Below are 17033 nucleotides of genomic sequence, written 5' to 3'. Positions count from 1 at the left end.
GTAACCCCGCATGAACGTAACGCAAGACGCGGCGAGGGTGCATCGTTGCATCGTTGTGAAGATCGTACCGTACTCTCTCAGGGGGTTTGACTACGACGCCTGTGCACGAACAAGTCGACGGACGTGCGATCGAGCCTGCACAATGACTCGTCGTTTCTCTTGCTACATCCTATGCGCATTGGAACCTGTGATAAAAAGCTCGACGTCGTCTAACTCCGACGTGCAATCGAGATCGCAAACTCCCTTATACAGTAGTCGGATAGTCGGATAGTCGGATCTGCGTCCGATGTCGCCAATGTGCGGACCGACCGGCCAATCGACAATCAACAATCGATGCGATGGGAAGAGACCCCTTGGTCGACCTTTATTGTAGGCAGAGTCTTAAGTTTGTTGCTTTTTGCTTGTTGTCATACCGGTAAGCAGATCGACTGATAGTGAAAGATTGTTGGACGAGGCTCAACGCATGGCAAGACGCGAGACGAGAGGATGACGGCAATTTGGGATACTCTCTCGAGGACGCGCGTATGTTCGGCTGGCTGGTCATCCCGACGATTCAGCCGAAGGTGATGACGAAACAAGATCTCAAGGTGGAGGGAGAGGGAGGAAGGTGGAGCACGACAAAGGTGGATGTGGAGGTCGAAGGAGGATTGAGTTGGTGGGTAGGAGATGTGGATTGGACGATCGAGGAGGAAGAACACACAGAGACCGAGGTGGAGGTCGAGGAGCGGCGCGTGTGTGCGTCATTGATTCAACGACAACTCGTGTATATATATAGGGGTAATACATAGGGGTAAAGGTGTTCGAAGGTCGTCAATGTCCCCACTCACACATCTATCGCAAGACCAAAGCGGCGAATCCACAAGCAAATCAACCCGACCCACTACCGCGCAAGAATGAGCATGTTCAATCCCCCTCCCGCGCCCAAGACCCCGTTGGGTTATCGTCGACTGCTCGCCCCGAACGCCGGGGTCAGGGTCTCTCCCCTTTGTCTCGGTGGAATGTCCCTCGGATCGAAATGGGCCGGTCAGTCTAGGAATGCTCGAGGGTGTACAATACAACGATACAAGATAGGATGGCTTATATCATCTCGCTGACTCGTCTCCGCATCTGCTGCACTTTGTGTGTCATATCGTTATTGTAGACTTTACGGGAAAGATCACCAAGGAAGCCGCCTTTGAACTCCTCGACGCCTTCGTCGAAGCCGGCGGCAACTTTATCGACACGGCCAACTTGTACCATTTCGGCGAGTCTGAAGAATGGATCGGAGAGTGGATGGAACAGAGAGGAAATAGGGACCGTTTGGTTATCGCGACTAAATACAGCGGGTTTAATGATGGGGAACAGAAGGATGTGAATTCGATGGGGAATGCGGGGAAGAGTATGCACTTGGGTGTGAGGGAGAGTTTGAAGAGGTTGAGGACGAGTTATATTGATGTGTTTTACGTGCACTTTTGGTGAGTCTCCGTGTCAGGACTTTTCACCCCTTTCTCTCTCTCTACTGCTTCTCTTTCTCTTATTCACACGCCTCTTCCTCCTCGATCCCCGCTGACTTTTTCCTTCCCCCTGCGTGACGCTGCATTACAGGGACTACTCCACCCCCGTCGACGAGATCATGCGTGGTCTCCACCGACACGTCCTCAGCGGGGAGATTCTTTATCCGGCCGTCAGCGATACCCCAGCCTGGATCGTCGTACAAGCCAATGCTTTTGCGAGGCAACATGGGTATTCGCCGTTTGTCCTTTATCAGGGGTTGTGGAATGTTAGCGTGAGGGATGTTGAGAGGGAGGTTTTGCGTGAGTGCTGCGGATCGCTATACTCATACCTCTTCTTAATTTTTCGATGCCTTCAATTCGATTCGAGCGCTGACTCTGACACCACTCCACTTCACGTTACTCTTTCGTTTGGATACTCGCCCGCAGCCATGCTCCGTAAAGAAGGAATGGGATTCGCCCCCTGGGGAGTCATCGGCCAAGGGAAATTCATGTCCAAGCAACAACTCGAAGAACGTAAAGCGAGCAACGAACCTATCCGAGGGGGGGAACAGTCGGAAAAGGATGTGAGGGTTAGCGAGGTTTTGGCGGAGATTGGGGATGAGCTAGGGGCGAGCGTTACGGCGGTGGCGCTCGCTTGGGCGTTTAGGAAGATGCCTTATGTTTTCCCTATCAGTAGGTGTCCGCAAGACGTATTTAAAGATGTCGGACGAGTTCGCTGATATCGACATGCATTTCGCTCTGGCCTCGCAGTCGGCGGACGCAAGGTCGAACACCTCAAGGACAACATCAAGTCCCTAGAGATCACCCTCACCGACGCCCACGTCGCAAAGCTCGAAGAGGTCAACCCGTTCGATTTCGGATTCCCTTATGACTTTTTCGGAAGGGACCCTCATTTGATGGGAGAGACGACGAACCGGGTGATGAAGGCCAGCGACCCTATTCAGTGGGTACAGGATGTCAGGTCGATCGAGGCGCAGAGGCAGTGAGCGGTGGCGGGCGACTCCTCGGTCTCGTCGATGTGACTCGAGCGGAGGGGAAAGGTACCTGTAAGGGGAATGCGGAATTGAGAATATGTCGAAAGTGAAATATATCTATACAACGTGTTTGTTTGCGAGTGATGCCAGCTACTTCTGTTCTTCCCGAACTCGACCCATCCACCTGGTTAGCAACTCGACGAACCCTTCAGGATTCTCCTCTGGGATCCAGTGCATACTATCGGGGACGAGTTCGAAAGTGACATTCTCCGCCAACTCTTGCATCATCCCATGAGCGAGCTAGAGTATACCGTCCCATCCCAGAAAATCAAGTATTTTATCAGAATCTGACAAACCAACTCGACCCCAATACAGAGCTCGACTCACCTCGCTCAAAGGGCTCTTTTCTCCACCAGAAGCCAAAACGGGTACTTCCTTGCTCAACTTGCCCTTCTCCCCAATCTCCCGCTTGACATCTACGCAGTCTCGCCGGAACGCTCGATAGACTTCGAAACCCGCCTTCATCCGGCCTGGAGCGGAAAAGGCTGAGGTGTATTCGGCTTGGTCGGAGGGGGTGAGGAAGTCGGGTTTGCTCGTCTGCGAGACCAAGAAGAATCGCCCCGTACAGGGAGAGTATGGAAGGGAGAATATCAATCAGACTTAAATCCTTAAGGCTAGATGAGACGAGACAGGCAGGGAGATGACCGGGCGTACCAATCGATCGTAAAAGCTCTTGATATACAACCCCTCTTTGCCCTCTGTCAACGCTTCCGGTAGGTCAGGCGCTGTTGTATACGATAACCAGTATCATGGCAGTCACGGTGACGAGCAAGTATCAGCTTGCACGCCCAGAAATTGCGCTATAGTATAGCCAGATGTGACCAGAACAGCAAGGGCAATGAAGGGTAACAAAGGGCAAGAATGAGATACTTACCGGTATGGAAGAAGAAATGATACACCCTCTCGTACTTCCAGACGTCTGAGGTGGTGGAGATTTCATACGCCTTGGTCCCAGGTTGAGGGCATTCTGGATCGTGCAGTATAGGATGGGGGGTGTTATCAGTTGGATTGTTCAGGGGCCGAGAAGCACAAGTAGGCAAGAAAGAGGAAACAAACAGGAAACAAAGAGAAATAAAGAGGAAGCCGAGCTCTCAAACCCCCACTCACCTGAAGCGAACAACCCGATCACGTCCTCCCTATACTTCAAGGCCAGAGCCGTAGCTACCATACTCCCGATATCGATCCCGACGATGAACGCCTTGTCCACCCCCAATACCTCTTTGTACAAGGCGTGCAAGTCCGCGGCCATGGAGAACTTGTCGTACCCGGTATCTTCCTTGGAGTCTTGTGTAGGGGACAAGGACGTCTGCCCGGCTCCTCGGTAGTCTGGGGCGATGATGTGGTAGCCGGCTTTGGCCATGTCGGCGATGACGTGACGGTACATGTACCATGTCTGCGGGTAGCTGTTCGATCGATATGATGCAATGTATAGATGGAATCGTGAGATCGGTAGTTCGATATCTCAGTCTCAGCTTGATCTCGAAAGAGGATGGACTTGCCCGTGAATCAAGATGACGCAAGGGTCGCTTGGGTCGCCAGCTTCGACGTAGTGAACATCGATGCCCGTCGATACTTTGGCCGTGTTATGCTTGAAGCTCATAATGACGAGATGTCTTGCTGTGGGTGCTAGCTATATGCAAGGCAATCCGGTGGTTATGGGACGGATATTGCGATCAGAAATACAAGTTGCGACCCCTAACTTGCCCCTATCTACAACTCGAGGTGGAGATGCAAACGTCATCAAGCGCTTAAGGGCGCCGCAAAGATGTTCATGGGTGGCGAGACAAGACAGCGCAAACGGCGCAACGTATCGTTCATGGCAGTACCAAGCTGGTTGATCAAGGGTGATTGCAGTCCACGGAGGCCTGTGCCCGGTCTCCTATGCGCAATTCGAGCTTCGATTTCAAAATGACATGTAATCTTCCGAATGGAGGGTTATCGGACCTCTGCTCATGGCATGGTCAGATTATAATAATTTGATCTAGCATCCGGTCTATTATAAAGTGGAAATTATGTCGATCACGATCACTTGATTAGGAGCTTCGTGCTTCCGCAGAGAATTCATATTCACCGTCGTTCAAGCCGGACCTAGATGGACTCGATATTGATGGCTCCGAAGTCTCGAAAGAACGAGCGCACTACGCCTCGGACTGTTCCTTGTCCCCCTCTTCCCCGTGTGCTTTCGGGATCATCGATTCGTGGATCCACCATTGAGGGTATCGTCTGGCAGCACACCACGAACCCCGGCACATCGTAGCGTTAGCCCCCATCGCAGAATCTCAGAGAACGGCGCAGATGCAAGTGATCGCTCACCTCGTCCCCAGGTTGTTGATGATCAACGCCCAACCGACCGCAACGAGGGTCTCACTGAGGACGTACCCGACATCTACGGTAGTATCAACATAGCACGATCAGGATTTCCATCAGTACACACAACGATAAGAAGAGGAAGCCAAAGATCAGAGTACAGCTGCAGTGTACTCACACATCCAACCCATATGGTACGCCGCCGGGTTCGTACAAGCGATCACCGCCGCCGCTCCACCAGGTGCGGATCTGGGCGCCACGACACGACACAGTACAGTGAAATCAAGACATCTCTCTTGGGATCAGCTATCCCAAAACCCTCTCCCACTGTGATCCATACAGTATCCCCTCGCTCGAATCGGAACTCACGGAGACTCCAAGATCTGACAAACCAACAACGCCAACGCTGCCGCCGTAGCAGCAGCCGCCCAATCGTTCTCGTACCCGCTGGGAAAGGTCCCCGGCGGGACTCGGAGTGCGAAGAGTCTTGCTACGCCGACGCCGATGAGGGATGAGAGGGTTATACCTACGATTATCGGGCGGGGTTGGTTGATCGGGAGGGTCCAGGATGAGTCTGTCGGTGATTATAGTATAGTCCCAGCGGAAAGAAAATAAAGAGAGAGGGAAGAGGAATTAGAAGGGGAATATGGATTCAGGCGAGATGAGGTGCGGGATGAGATCAGGTGAGATGAGCGGGGTGATCTCTGATCGGGGTGAAGGGTCGACAAGGGCTCGAACTCACAGAGCAGCACGGCCATGGCCCCGAAAGCACCGATGATATCCGGAGCTCCCCTGCTCGCAAACGGGTTGGCCTTGGATGTCAACCCTGTGGTTGTCGATCAAGACCGACGGACAAGCGAAATACAGAAGGCAAGCAGAACACAGAGAAGAGCGAGCAACATATCAGCTCTGCCATTCGTCTCGAGCGTAGCATAAAATGCTCCCTACACGACGCAGGACTCACCGACCAAGATCAACCCGACATAAGCCGCTACCAACGTATGCACCCAATACTCGACTTTCCTCATCAACCCTCCCGACCTCAACCCCTTGGCGATGAGTAACGGGTCTTGTTCGTCCTTCGGGTGGGATTTCCTGTACCCTAAAAAGTAGGAGATGGGGTAGGTGGCGTTGCCTATGGAAGGTGGGATGTCCATATTCGATGATCGATAGATAGATAACTGACGGGATTGAGATACGATGTTATGTGGCCGATCGGGTGTGTATTATTGAATGTCCAAAGTGGGAAAAAGCGAGTAAACAGTCTTTTCTGGTCGACTTGACGATGAGGGTCGAGGTGATAATCTGATCAGCTCGTGTAGACAGCTGTGGCTATAATCATAACATTTTTCAGTGCCGGTAGGTCGACCTCGGTCTCTACCATGTCTCTCGATGGCAAAAAAACGAGAGGAAAACATCATCGATCCAGCCTGGAGCCGACAATCGAGATCGACGATCTCGTGACTCTCGCTCGACTATTTCCCTGGTCCCGAGTTTCGGCACAGTCGCTAGTAGTAGCGCGGATACCAAAGACGTGGTCAGGTGTTTGATCGCCCCCGACTCGGGGAAAGTGGGGGTCCCGCCTGAAGTGAAGGTAAGAAAGGAGAAGGTCTGCCTTGTGAGGGGAAGTCACGAGGATCCGGAAGCGGACGAGTTGCAAGTTGCATGTATGATGATCGGTCGATGATGATGAGACAGGGCCACCAGGGATCGCCGACAGGCACGATCAGAGGACAAGTCACCGATCCGAATCACGTGATCGGTGTGAAACAATCGTATGACGTGTACCAAAGGTTGCAGCGATTCATCTTCGTCAAAGATGGACATGAACGGTGCTATACTTGCGAGGTGCAGTCCTTTGTAGTCTCCATCGAGTCTTCGAAAACTGGAGGCCGGCGTCTCCTGGGATCTGACCCAATCGATCACCCCCCAATGTGCCGGCAACTATCCGTCATGCTACCTATCGGATATGGAACGGTTCCTACAGCGATTCAGGGGTATCGATCTTTCGCATTACCGCAAGAGAAAGACAATCACTGGTACACCACACAACTCCCATTCACACACCCTACATCATCTCCCAATTCGGAACAATCCACCCCTCCGTCCTCCTGATCCACGCATCCTCCACAATGAAAGATGTCGCTGGCGGTATTCACACAGGTATCCCAACACCTCGTATACCCGAGTATCGGACAGGCCAGTTGACTTCGAGACCGCCTGGTCAATGTCGCCGTCGCCCGTGGTCCAGGGAGAGGGATTTCTGCTCCGGGCAGACAATCGTCAAGAGCGCTCGTCCGGTAGAGGATCCCTGTATGCACCGGAACCCATGGCAAGTCGACCGAGAGACGCAGTAGATCAGCCTTCCTACCCTTCTATACAAGAAGAGATGCCGTCCCAGCGAGGACGAACCCTGTTTAGTGTCGCTCCGCACGGTCCCGTCGGCCCTCGTCATCTGGGCTCCGAAATTGGCCATATCGGCGGCGATGGCGACGGGCACAAATCTATGGCAATGTGCAGGGTCAGCTTGGCTCATTCGCCTTCCGCTCTCCTCGTTCGAGCTGTCGACTCACACGCCGTAGTACTAAAGAGAGAATCAGACCACAGGGCAATCAGAACGAAAGTCAGTACATTCGCCCACAAGGCTCCTCGGACCCCCCCCCCCCCCCCCCCCCCCCCCCCGCTCTTTCATCGTTCTCTACGTACGTTATACGGCGTATCCGGCCGAGCCCTCCTATAATCCGCCAACAACGATTCCCCCCGACTCGTCCTTGTCGGATCCGAGACCTTGTCCCAGATGATCTCCACCTTGTCCTTCGGGTCATACGGACCGAGGACGGCGACGGTGATGTTGATCCCCCCGTTCGAATGCTTGCAAGTGAACGCCGCTCCTTGGTCCTACAGATCACAGATCAGATAGGACGGGACTCGTCAGCCGAGTCCCGAAGGGGGAACGGAAGGCACTTCGCGCCACGTCGAGAAAGGGTGACCCTTGCGGCTCACGACAAGGATGGTGTCGTCAATCTTGAGCGTCTCCGTACCCTCTGGGCTTGAGAAGGTACTACCGTCGTTCATGGTGAGCACGGCTTTCAGAGCGGAAATCCTGGAAGCGAAACATGGGGATTTAGCGATCCAGCTCACAAAAGGCTCAGGCCCAGAGTTTCAGTATGGGCTTACCCGGAGACTGGATCGACCGCCGTTCTCTAAGCAATCCATGCAATTCCCCACAGTCAGCTTCCAAGAAACCTTCGGGTAGCGACGTCATACCACGGATGAACATGACTTGCCGTCGAGAAATCCCTCAATTCGATCGACTTGCCGTTCGATATTCGTCCTCGGCGCGCGTACGAACAGCATGTTCGCGTTCGACCCCGGTGATCCGTCCCGGTTGACGTAGGTGATCTCGAACGCGCGGTACTTGCCCGCCATGTCGTATACCCGGGCACTACCGCTCTGCAAGTTGAGCTTTTCGTTCCGGAGCGTGATGAGCATACCGATGTTGACGGTGTAGGGGACGATGGCCGGGGTCAGGGATGTACCGGCTGGAACAACTGTAAGCGCAAAAAAGGTGGGTCAGACTCTGCAGGCGAGGATGAGATCCCCCATGCGTGGATATCTACCATCGTTGAACATTCTTCCGAACGAAGAGACGCAATCGGTGAAAAAGGCGTCTTGCGAGGCGGCATATCGATTGATGGTAGCATTCCCATCGACCGAAAAAGTTCTCGAGTCCGAGCTCCTCGCCAAGTTGCCCGGATCGTTAGGCGCGGTAGGGTCGAAATGTTGTCCCAGAGAATTGATCGTCTGTCCGCTAGCATATTCCTTGGCGACCGCATTGTCGAAAACGGTACGAGACGAGTCGAAGCTAGAATCTTGTAATCCGTCAGCAAAGTACGAGGCCTGCTGCAGCTACCGTCTGAGACACCCACGGAGCGATCCTGGCCGAGGTGACCAGGGGTGTATTCGTCTGCGAACGACTTGTTTAGCGATCCCGCAAGTCTCGAACCGCGACAAGCCATACGACTCACACCATGCACGCCGCCGATGCTATGTCCGCAGGCGACCAGCGTTACCATCTCCTGTCTGACAATCCGTAAAGATCTCGGTCAGTAACCTTTCGTTCGTCATCCCGACCGACGATTGAAAAGTCTCACGGAGAGAATCCCATCCTCGCAAACTTTTGAAGATGCGTTTCAGTCGTCTCTTCGGGCAACGGCAGACGACCTTCTATAGCCGCACTAGCAGCGTCCAATCGTCCAGCATGGAATGGGATGACAGGTCCTCCGCATGCCTGAATGATGAGGAATGAACGAGAGACGAAGATCAGCTGGGTTGGACTCGGAATGCGGAGTCACATGAAATGGAAGCTCACTCCGACTGCTGTGATAGCTCCCAATACCTGTTGTTTATGCAACGAATCAGTGACGATATTGATGCGTTAATCAGGCGGGTAATTTGCGACTCACTACCATGTCCGCCAGGGTGACACCTTCTTGCTAAACGCGAAGTCCGGTCGCGAGAGCAAGCGATGAGGACCAGTAGATGTCTCTCACACCTCTCTCCTGATCCTGACTCACCTGGAACGTCCTGTACTGATTGATGGTGGCGGTGAGGAACAGTCCAGCGTTCTCACTCCGCGTCGTCTCGAAAGCGATGGACCCGTCTATTCCTCCCGTCCCCGCTGCATGGTCGTACGAGCCGGCGTCGTGGAAAGCCTGAAGGCGAGGGCAAACATATGTGTAGGCGAGGGCAAACATATGTGTCTCTATCAGTGACTGTCTGCTAGCCAGATTTGTTCGCCAACAGAGAAACGTACCGTTCTCAGCCATTCGGCAGCTGTCGTCCGGGTGGAGCCGCCGACTGTACAAGGTCTGTAGAACAGATTTAATTGCGTTTCAACGTCGGATATATCTGCCACTTCTCAAGGCTCTTCGTAAACGAACGCTACTAATCCGACGAATCTCGAATCCGTCATCAATGTCCTCAGCGCCGCGATATTGGGCTCGGCGACCGTAAAGGCCGAGGTTACCAGAGCTGTTAATAGGGTGACTTTGATGAACTGCATTCTTTTCTGACTTTTCTCGATTGACGATGATCCGCTTGACACTCACCTCATCTCCTTCGCTACGCAACTAGAGAGATCCCATCCTCAGGTTTTATACTCCAGATGGCCGTCGTTCCGAGCATCTCTTTCGAACGGCTTTCTTGTTGACTGTTTCGTTCGACAAGATTTTCGTCGCGTTCCATGTGCACAAACAGTTCGTTCCCGACTGCGACGAAGTCCGTCCCGCTCTGTTTAAGCGACACGGATCGCTCATGTGCCAGTACCGAAGCCCCAATGTGCCGACCCGTTTCAAGCCATAGGCAGATCAGATCGGCTTGGCATTCATCCCACTTGCCCCGAACCGCCGCTTCTCCCCCGTGTTTATCAGATAAACACGAAGATCTGGTCGCGTCCGAGAAAAGCGACGGAGCCAAAACAACCAAGGTTCGTCACGCAAAGAGGTCAAACCCGAAACCTTATTCCGCATCGGCTCCGGGGCGAGAGGTCGATGTTGGCAGCCGAATGGTCCGCTGCCCCGTCCACCTTTGCGTGTAATTAGATTCAGGGTCGACTCGACCGCCTTGACGCCACGATGCTCGCTGTCTCGCTGAGAAGTGTGGAGACGTAAAGGATCGTCGATCGTTGCCGCTGGTGGCGGTGGCGGTTCGTAAGGCATCGATGCGATGTTGACATACAAGTTACTGATTATAAAGCGTAATGACATAGAAGCAACAGCACCAGGCTCTTTCGATGCGTAAAACATGCTCGAAGACTGAAACACGTCCTAGCGAAAAGGCCCCTCATTCCCTCCTGGTCCGCTTGACCGGCCGATCCTGCACCGTATCATCCTCCTCCTCGGCTCCGTCATCTTCGCCGTTCTCGTCCTGACCCTCATTCTCTACTTCCACCTCGTCATCCTCCTCCCGAGCCCGTTTGGAACCTGCAGTGGCGGGTCGATCGATCTCGTCCGCCTCTTCTCCATCTTGTTGGCCTTCGAGATCAACGGCGTCCTCGTCCTCGCCGGGTTCTGAGCCGGCGCCATCTTCAGCTTCAGCCTCCGGCTGGCCCTCTTCATCCTCGCCTCCTGTTTCAACTTCCACTTCAGGTTGATCCTCGCCGCGTCTCCGTTGCTTAGGCGCGGGTCTCGAAGCAGCTGCCTGGTCGACCTCGTCGTCGTTCTCATCATCTTCCTCCGTATCATCGTCGACGACCTCTTTCGATTTCGAATTGTCGACCTGTTTCTTCGAGGCCGCCTTGACCTTGTTGTCCGAAGCGGCGACCGAGATGAGCCGCTTATCGTAATGCGCGAGAGGTTCCCAGAATTTCGTCTTGGCCGGTTTGATGTCCAGGTCTTTCATGGTGATGTCCAGTTGGTGCTTACTACGTGGATTTGACGGTCAGGATCAGCCAAGCCGATACATCACAGACGAAGATAGCGATCGGTGAACTCACATCTTCAGAGCCTCCCTTCCCTCAACTCCAGGTAGGAGGATCCCTAAAACCCCGAAGTACCTGATCGCACCCGCCGCTTTGCCTCGGAACCGGTCTTTCAGCTTCTTGACCTTGCTCGCCTTTTCCTGTCGCAAGAATCCCGACGTCTTTGTCAAGGCCCAAGACAATCCGTCCTGATGGAAATCGCTTATGGCTGAGGCGTCGAGTTGTCGTTGAACCTTGAAGGCCGCCTTGTGCGTAAAGAAGGCTCGGGAGAGTAGACGGGCGAGATCGATCGTGTGGACGGGGAGTTCTTCGCATGTCGATTCCAGGTAGACTTCGAAAGACTAGTAGAAGGGTTCATGAGCATAACAATCAGCCTTATTAATACGCAACGGTCCGGAACAACGGATTCTTACCTGTTGTAATGCCTGAGCTGCGACATGGGTGACCATCTCCGAATCCTTGTTGTAAAGACCTTCCTCTTGCAGAACCTCAACCAGAGACGGCATGGCTTGGTCAAAAGAGTTGTCGAGGCGGCCATATTGCGAAAGCATGACCCCGGCGTGTTGGGCATCGACGACTCGGGCTCGCATAGCGTGGATGAAACTCCACAGTAGGTCCTGAAGTTGAGCCGATCCAACGAGGGTCTCTGTCGTGGGAGGCTTGTCTGCGCGGATCATCAAGCGAAATAATCAGCATCCAAGAAGGGCAAACCGCACGAGCGTTATACTGACCTTTTCCATCCTTCTTCTCCTGTCGTCGTTTCCGAGCATCCTCTGCGTTACTCTCATCATCGTCTACCGTCAAATCACTCGAGGCGTCCGAGGCGTCATCGTCGCCATGTTCAATCTCGGTCTGTCGTTCGATGGCAGCCTGGATGGCGCCTGCACATCGATACTGGATAGCGTCGTCCATTTCCAGAGAGAGGACCTTTCTTGCGGGGGCGATCGCGGCGTCGGCAGGATGAGGCGAGATCGGCCGGAAAAGCAGGTGCAAACGCAGTAGGTTCGAGATGGCCTGAAGAGTAGCGAGGTGGAGGTGTATCGTCAGCTTCTATTCCTTACGCATCATGATCATCCCCTGGACATACCTCTCGACGGACAGCCTCGACTGCGTTCGTCTCGTTGCTGACAGCATACTGCTCATACACTCGAGCGACGGCATCTCGTTGTTTCTCGATCCGCACGCGGATCGTGTCGTCGGTTTGAACTGTCTCTAGCTTCAAGTCCTTCATCGTCCAAGACAGATGGAGTAAGAGGATAGACATGGCGTATTGTACCACCTGGAACGGTCACATGGAGTGCTAAATCGCGAGTCTTGTCACATCAGGCACCCGAGTCACTCACCTTGATTTCCGATCGATAGCCCAATTGCCCACGTGACGACAGCGCCAAAATGACGTCGAACATGTCGGCCTCGTCACTTTCAGGTTCATTGACGGTAAACAACGATTCTACGTTGTACTGGGACATCAACGTCTTGACCCGCAAAAGTCCCGATTCGATGTTCTGTACGTCCTCGTCCTCCAGCGAGTCGCCTGCCAAATTCCTATCCGCCAGCGTCTCGTGAAGCGCGGTCGACAGGGACTCTTTGAGCTGATCGAACTTTTCCTGGTTGGTGGCCTCGAGCGAGGTCGCCGAGTTCATCTTGCGCATGAGGATGAGCACCTCGCGCAAGACAACGGCGTCGGTATGTCGTAGAAATTGGCGCGAGATATCGTTCCACATCGCTTCGTAGGCCTGCGATAGAACCTGTGTCAGCCAAGCTTGCACGTGCGGAGGAGAGCGAAGCTACTCACCGGTACCAGTCGGTGTTCCGAATAAGTCTGAAAATCGATATGCGACGCCAATCGCAAGACTTCGACCATTCGGCCAGAGTCGCTCTGGTATTTTGTGAACAGCTTGGGAAGCGTGTTGACGAGCTCTTGGGAGACATCCGCCGCCGTAGTATCTTCTTCGTCAACGGATTTCTGTCGAGGCGTATCGAAATGGTTAGCTAGCGGATCCTGACGAATCAGTCTCGACACTAACCTTCTTGCTCTTTTCTCCGGACACGGCCTTGGTGACTACCACGGTCGCAAAGTCCAGGAAGAACGTCTCTTGCTCCGGCTCGAGCGCCCACAACTTGCCTTCGTCCTTGCTGGTCGAATGGTCTACGGCCAAAAAGGCAATCATGCTCTCCCAATCGTGGACAGCCTGAATGTCCGTGTTCCAGAACGTCTCGGCGGCCACGGTCGCGTGCGTATGGAGCGGCGTCGTCACGCTCGCCAGAGCTGCCAGTAGCTCCCGATCGCGCTGAGCTTGCTTTTGTTGTGTCTGAGTCTGGGTAACCGGTGCGGCGAGCTGCGAGTCCTGCAGATCGGTCGGCCTTTCCAGACGGCTCGAGAAACCCATGAGCATCGACGCCAGGACCTTCATCTCGATGAACCTCTGATCGCGGTCGTCATCAACGTCCGCTTCAGCTTCTGCGTCGTCGGTATCAGCGTCATCCTCTGGCTCGCCGTCTTCGTCCTCGACCGCTTCGTCCTCGTTTTCTTCGGCTTCAGTGTTGCGCTTCTTCGGCGCTTTCCTCTTGGGCTTTTTCGGTGCTTTGGGCTTGGCAGCCGCTCCTTGCGGCGCATTCCGCTCCTGCTCCTCGGCCGCCAGCGCCTTTAGATCCTCGGTCCGCTCGTTGTACCAATTCCGTACGAGCCCGGACACAGCCTTGCGAATCTTGGGCTCCCGATCGAACAGGAGACAGCCCAAACTCTCCCGCCTCTCCTCGTCCTCGTCGCTCAAGAAGCCCGAAGCGTCGAGCGCGATCAAGACCTTGATGGCTTCAACGCGGACGGGCACGTTGATATCGCGAACGGCCATCTCCATGATACGAGGAATGGCTCGGCTGGTGAACGTCCTGGTCGAGGACATGTTGTCGGCCTTGGTGTAGAGAGGGACGAGAATCTTGACGGCTTCCAGTCGGGAATGCTGGTCCTACACAGGTGACACGATTCATATCAGCGTTCGTTGCGCCCGTTGCAACCGATTCCCAAGAACTTACCGAATCCGTCAACGCCCAATCAACGTATTGTAGATGGTCCGTATCCTGAAACTTGCGAGGGTAGGCATCGATGAACCTCCCCAACATGACGAGACAGTCTGACCGGATCGCAGCATCCTTGTCTCGATATCGATGTACGAATACTCTGCGAAAAGCGGGCTAATGTCAGCTGTCGATCTCTTAGCGTTTCGACCGTCACCTGCGGACCTACCCATCCCAAATGACGTCCAGATACTCATGCAGAACCTTCAACTTGGCCTTGCCTTGCCTGATCTGAGTCTCGAACGCGTCACCCTTCCCTCCCTTGCTGGCCGCCGCCTTGCCCTTGTTCTCCGCCCTCTTGGTCCTTCCCGCTTCGGCCTTCCCGACCAGATCCTCTATCTTTTGCGCGACCTTGCAGATACCCACTCCCAGGGACATGGCGATAAACGTCGCCGTATGTCGGATAGCCCTGTACGGACTCATGGTCATCGGGTTCAACCAGGTGAGCAAAAGCGACACCAGCGGCGTCGTCGGTCCGGTCTCGGGTGGTGGTGACGAGTCGGTAATGTAGAGCAAGGGGCCGTTGTTGAGGAGGTCGATAAAGGTGATGAGCATGTCGGGTAGGTTCTTCTGGATCGCCCTGAAGTTTTTCGCCCGTGAGATGAGCGGGTACACTGGGCCCTATCAGAACGTACACCGACGCATCAGCTCGATGGGCTCCTTGACGCTTTGGCCAACGGGAAGCTGGCCGACTCACCTCTTTGGCCTCCTGCAACTCGGTATGCACATCATCGATCCTCTCCGGCGCACCGTCCACATCGTCCGCGACGTCAGGAGAGATCTCGTTCGACAGCCCACAACACTATCCATCGAGCGATCGCATTCATGTCAGCTTCCTCTCACATCCGGGTCACGTCATATCTCCTCCTCGCAGAACCCGAGACGACCCCAAAGGATCCACCTCTCCCAGCACATCTTCCACCCTCGCAAGGATCTGAGAGACAAGCCTTCGAGACTCACCCTCCAAACAAACCCAACTAGCTCTGCCAGATACCTCTTCTCCTCCTCCCTCGCTTCCTCTTCATCCTCGTCGCCTTCCCCGCCGGTCGCTTGATAGTTCAACAACCACTCTTCGAGGACTTGGATGATGGGCGTTTGGGGGTCCATGAGGGCGTCTATATGGCGATAAGAAATGGCAGTAAATATCATCGAGATCAGTAAATATGTTAACGAGCTTGGTGCCGAGTGAAAATCGTGTTTCGTAGGCGGTAACAAGTGAAGTGGAGGAAAAGGTAAAAGGTAGTCTTCGGAGTGAAGGATGACTAGTTCTTCGTTGGAACCTGGATCTTGGGATGTCGAAGGTCGAACGTCCGAATCCGAGTCAAAGGTGAGGAGAGAAAACACCGAGAAGAACTCACTGAACAACCCGTTATCATCACTAATCTCCAACTCTCCATCCCCGACCAACTTGCCCTGCTTGCCGGCGATTTCTTTCCCCTTCCCCTTGCCGTTGCCTTTGCCTTTGCCTTTAGTCGTTCCTTTCCCCTTCCCAGAAGAAGACTTGCTTTTCGCCTCAGCGGTGGTCTTGGTTCTGGCTTGCGTAGATGTCTTGGTCTTGGACTTGGACTTGGCGGAAGAGGGTGTGGTCTGGCCCTTCTTCTTCGGCGTAGAGGTGGGAGGGTTGGGTTTAGATTTTTTCGTCGGGCGGACTTCGATCATGGACTATGCTCGTGGAGGAGGTTTGGGCGATTACGATCGAAGTGGAGAGGAGGTCGCAGTAAATTCATCGAGGTGTGTATCAGACAGGTTGCGAGTCAGAGATAATAGCGATCGGCGTCCAGATAGGGAGATGGAGATCGAGAGGGAGGTTTCGTATTGCGAGCAAGAGGTCGAATCAGCTCTTGACTCCCGGAATGCAATGCATCTCGCTAGACTCACCCCGTCAGACTCCACCTCGTCCTCTTCTTCCTCTGACAACTCCTCCTCCGAAAGCTCATCTATCGTTTACCACCGAAAGGAACACCTCTCTACAATCAGCGTCCTCAGTTCGTCGTCCGTCAGCCGGAGGCCTGAACTCACCATCTTCATCATCTCTCGCCGTACCGGTACCGGTATTGCCATACTGCTGCGTCGCCTTCCTCTGCCTCCCGCTCCGTCTAGGTTGTTCGTCCATTCCTACGTCGGACATGGCGTGGTCGAGTCAGGTATCCACTATCTCCCTGTGCGTCGTTACGGTGGCGACCTTGGCGAGCTGGTGATGTTGTGATCATCGATGGCGATATCCCCACCATCATCATAACGTCGAGGACGAGGTGAGCTTCATTTGATGAGGTCGCGTCAGCTTCAACGCCGGACGCGTCGAGACGCGTGGGAAACGGGGGCGATGGGATCGATACGAACCTTGGTGGAACGAAGTCAGGCATCCACAGCACGGTTTCATGTGTCCAGGAGTAGGGTCAAGGGTCAGGTGAACCAAGGCTGAGGACGACATGGATGACAACAATGGGGTTTGCGAAGCTTAGGCGAGGGGAATCGCCATAGAACCGCGACGGCGGGCGAGGTATTTTTGCCCAGGGCCTGAGAGCTGCTGACTTAGCGTGTTTTGTGATGATCCCGAGCGAGTTTGACGTGTTTCTGCAACGTCCTGATAGTAGGATCACGATTTCAGTGTCGCACAGCGATGTACCGACCTAGGAGAGTGTT

At 54.1% G+C, this 17033-nt stretch overlaps 5 protein-coding genes across 5 annotated transcripts; 1 reads left to right on the top strand and 4 right to left on the bottom strand.

Moving 5' to 3' along the window:
* Positions 1-899: 899 nt before the first annotated feature.
* On the top strand, positions 900-2588 carry HD553DRAFT_282141 (NADP-dependent oxidoreductase domain-containing protein; the record flags this gene model as incomplete). Its single annotated transcript, XM_046178154.1, has 5 exons — positions 900-1023; positions 1142-1454; positions 1585-1793; positions 1920-2165; positions 2244-2588. The coding sequence occupies 5 exons, from the start codon at positions 900-902 to the stop codon at positions 2477-2479; spliced, it is 1128 nt and encodes a 375-aa protein (XP_046037960.1). The 3' UTR covers positions 2480-2588.
* Positions 2589-4216, bottom strand: HD553DRAFT_282138 (alpha/beta hydrolase fold protein-like protein). Its single transcript, XM_046178153.1, has 6 exons — positions 4027-4216; positions 3635-3930; positions 3402-3494; positions 3182-3252; positions 2855-3064; positions 2589-2767 (listed from the first exon to the last, which is right to left on the bottom strand). Exons 1-6 carry the CDS (start codon positions 4125-4127, stop codon positions 2618-2620), a joined length of 921 nt encoding a protein of 306 aa, XP_046037959.1. The 5' UTR covers positions 4128-4216; the 3' UTR covers positions 2589-2617.
* A 449-nt stretch (positions 4217-4665) lies between these two features.
* On the bottom strand, positions 4666-5991 carry HD553DRAFT_340371 (uncharacterized protein; the record flags this gene model as incomplete). The annotated part of the gene is made up of 6 exons (XM_046182536.1): positions 4666-4750; positions 4841-4913; positions 5013-5083; positions 5204-5360; positions 5577-5660; positions 5799-5991. 6 exons carry the CDS (start codon positions 5989-5991, stop codon positions 4666-4668), a joined length of 663 nt encoding a protein of 220 aa, XP_046037958.1.
* Positions 5992-6690: 699 nt separating this feature from the next.
* Positions 6691-9899, bottom strand: HD553DRAFT_348754 (heme peroxidase; the record flags this gene model as incomplete). Its single annotated transcript, XM_046183409.1, has 16 exons — positions 6691-7145; positions 7247-7338; positions 7408-7418; positions 7541-7732; positions 7838-7937; positions 8012-8037; positions 8183-8385; positions 8455-8699; positions 8764-8801; positions 8863-8917; positions 8989-9125; positions 9207-9233; positions 9301-9330; positions 9412-9549; positions 9651-9705; positions 9778-9899. 16 exons carry the CDS (start codon positions 9897-9899, stop codon positions 6868-6870), a joined length of 1749 nt encoding a protein of 582 aa, XP_046037957.1. The 3' UTR covers positions 6691-6867.
* A 642-nt stretch (positions 9900-10541) lies between these two features.
* Positions 10542-16602, bottom strand: HD553DRAFT_293786 (uncharacterized protein). Its single transcript, XM_046178440.1, has 15 exons — positions 16410-16602; positions 16269-16327; positions 15749-16052; positions 15351-15505; positions 15088-15192; positions 14560-15011; positions 14349-14493; positions 13343-14281; positions 13111-13281; positions 12659-13051; positions 12403-12594; positions 12047-12329; positions 11729-11979; positions 11331-11656; positions 10542-11258 (listed from the first exon to the last, which is right to left on the bottom strand). Exons 1-15 carry the CDS (start codon positions 16516-16518, stop codon positions 10679-10681), a joined length of 4464 nt encoding a protein of 1487 aa, XP_046037956.1. The 5' UTR covers positions 16519-16602; the 3' UTR covers positions 10542-10678.
* Positions 16603-17033: the final 431 nt, after the last annotated feature.

The sequence above is a fragment of the Filobasidium floriforme genome, assembly GCF_021052385.1.
Source record: "Filobasidium floriforme strain CBS 6241 chromosome Unknown HD553scaffold_6, whole genome shotgun sequence".
Taxonomy (NCBI): Eukaryota; Fungi; Basidiomycota; class Tremellomycetes; order Filobasidiales; family Filobasidiaceae; genus Filobasidium; species Filobasidium floriforme.
This window is presented reverse-complemented; position numbering and strand designations above follow the sequence as displayed.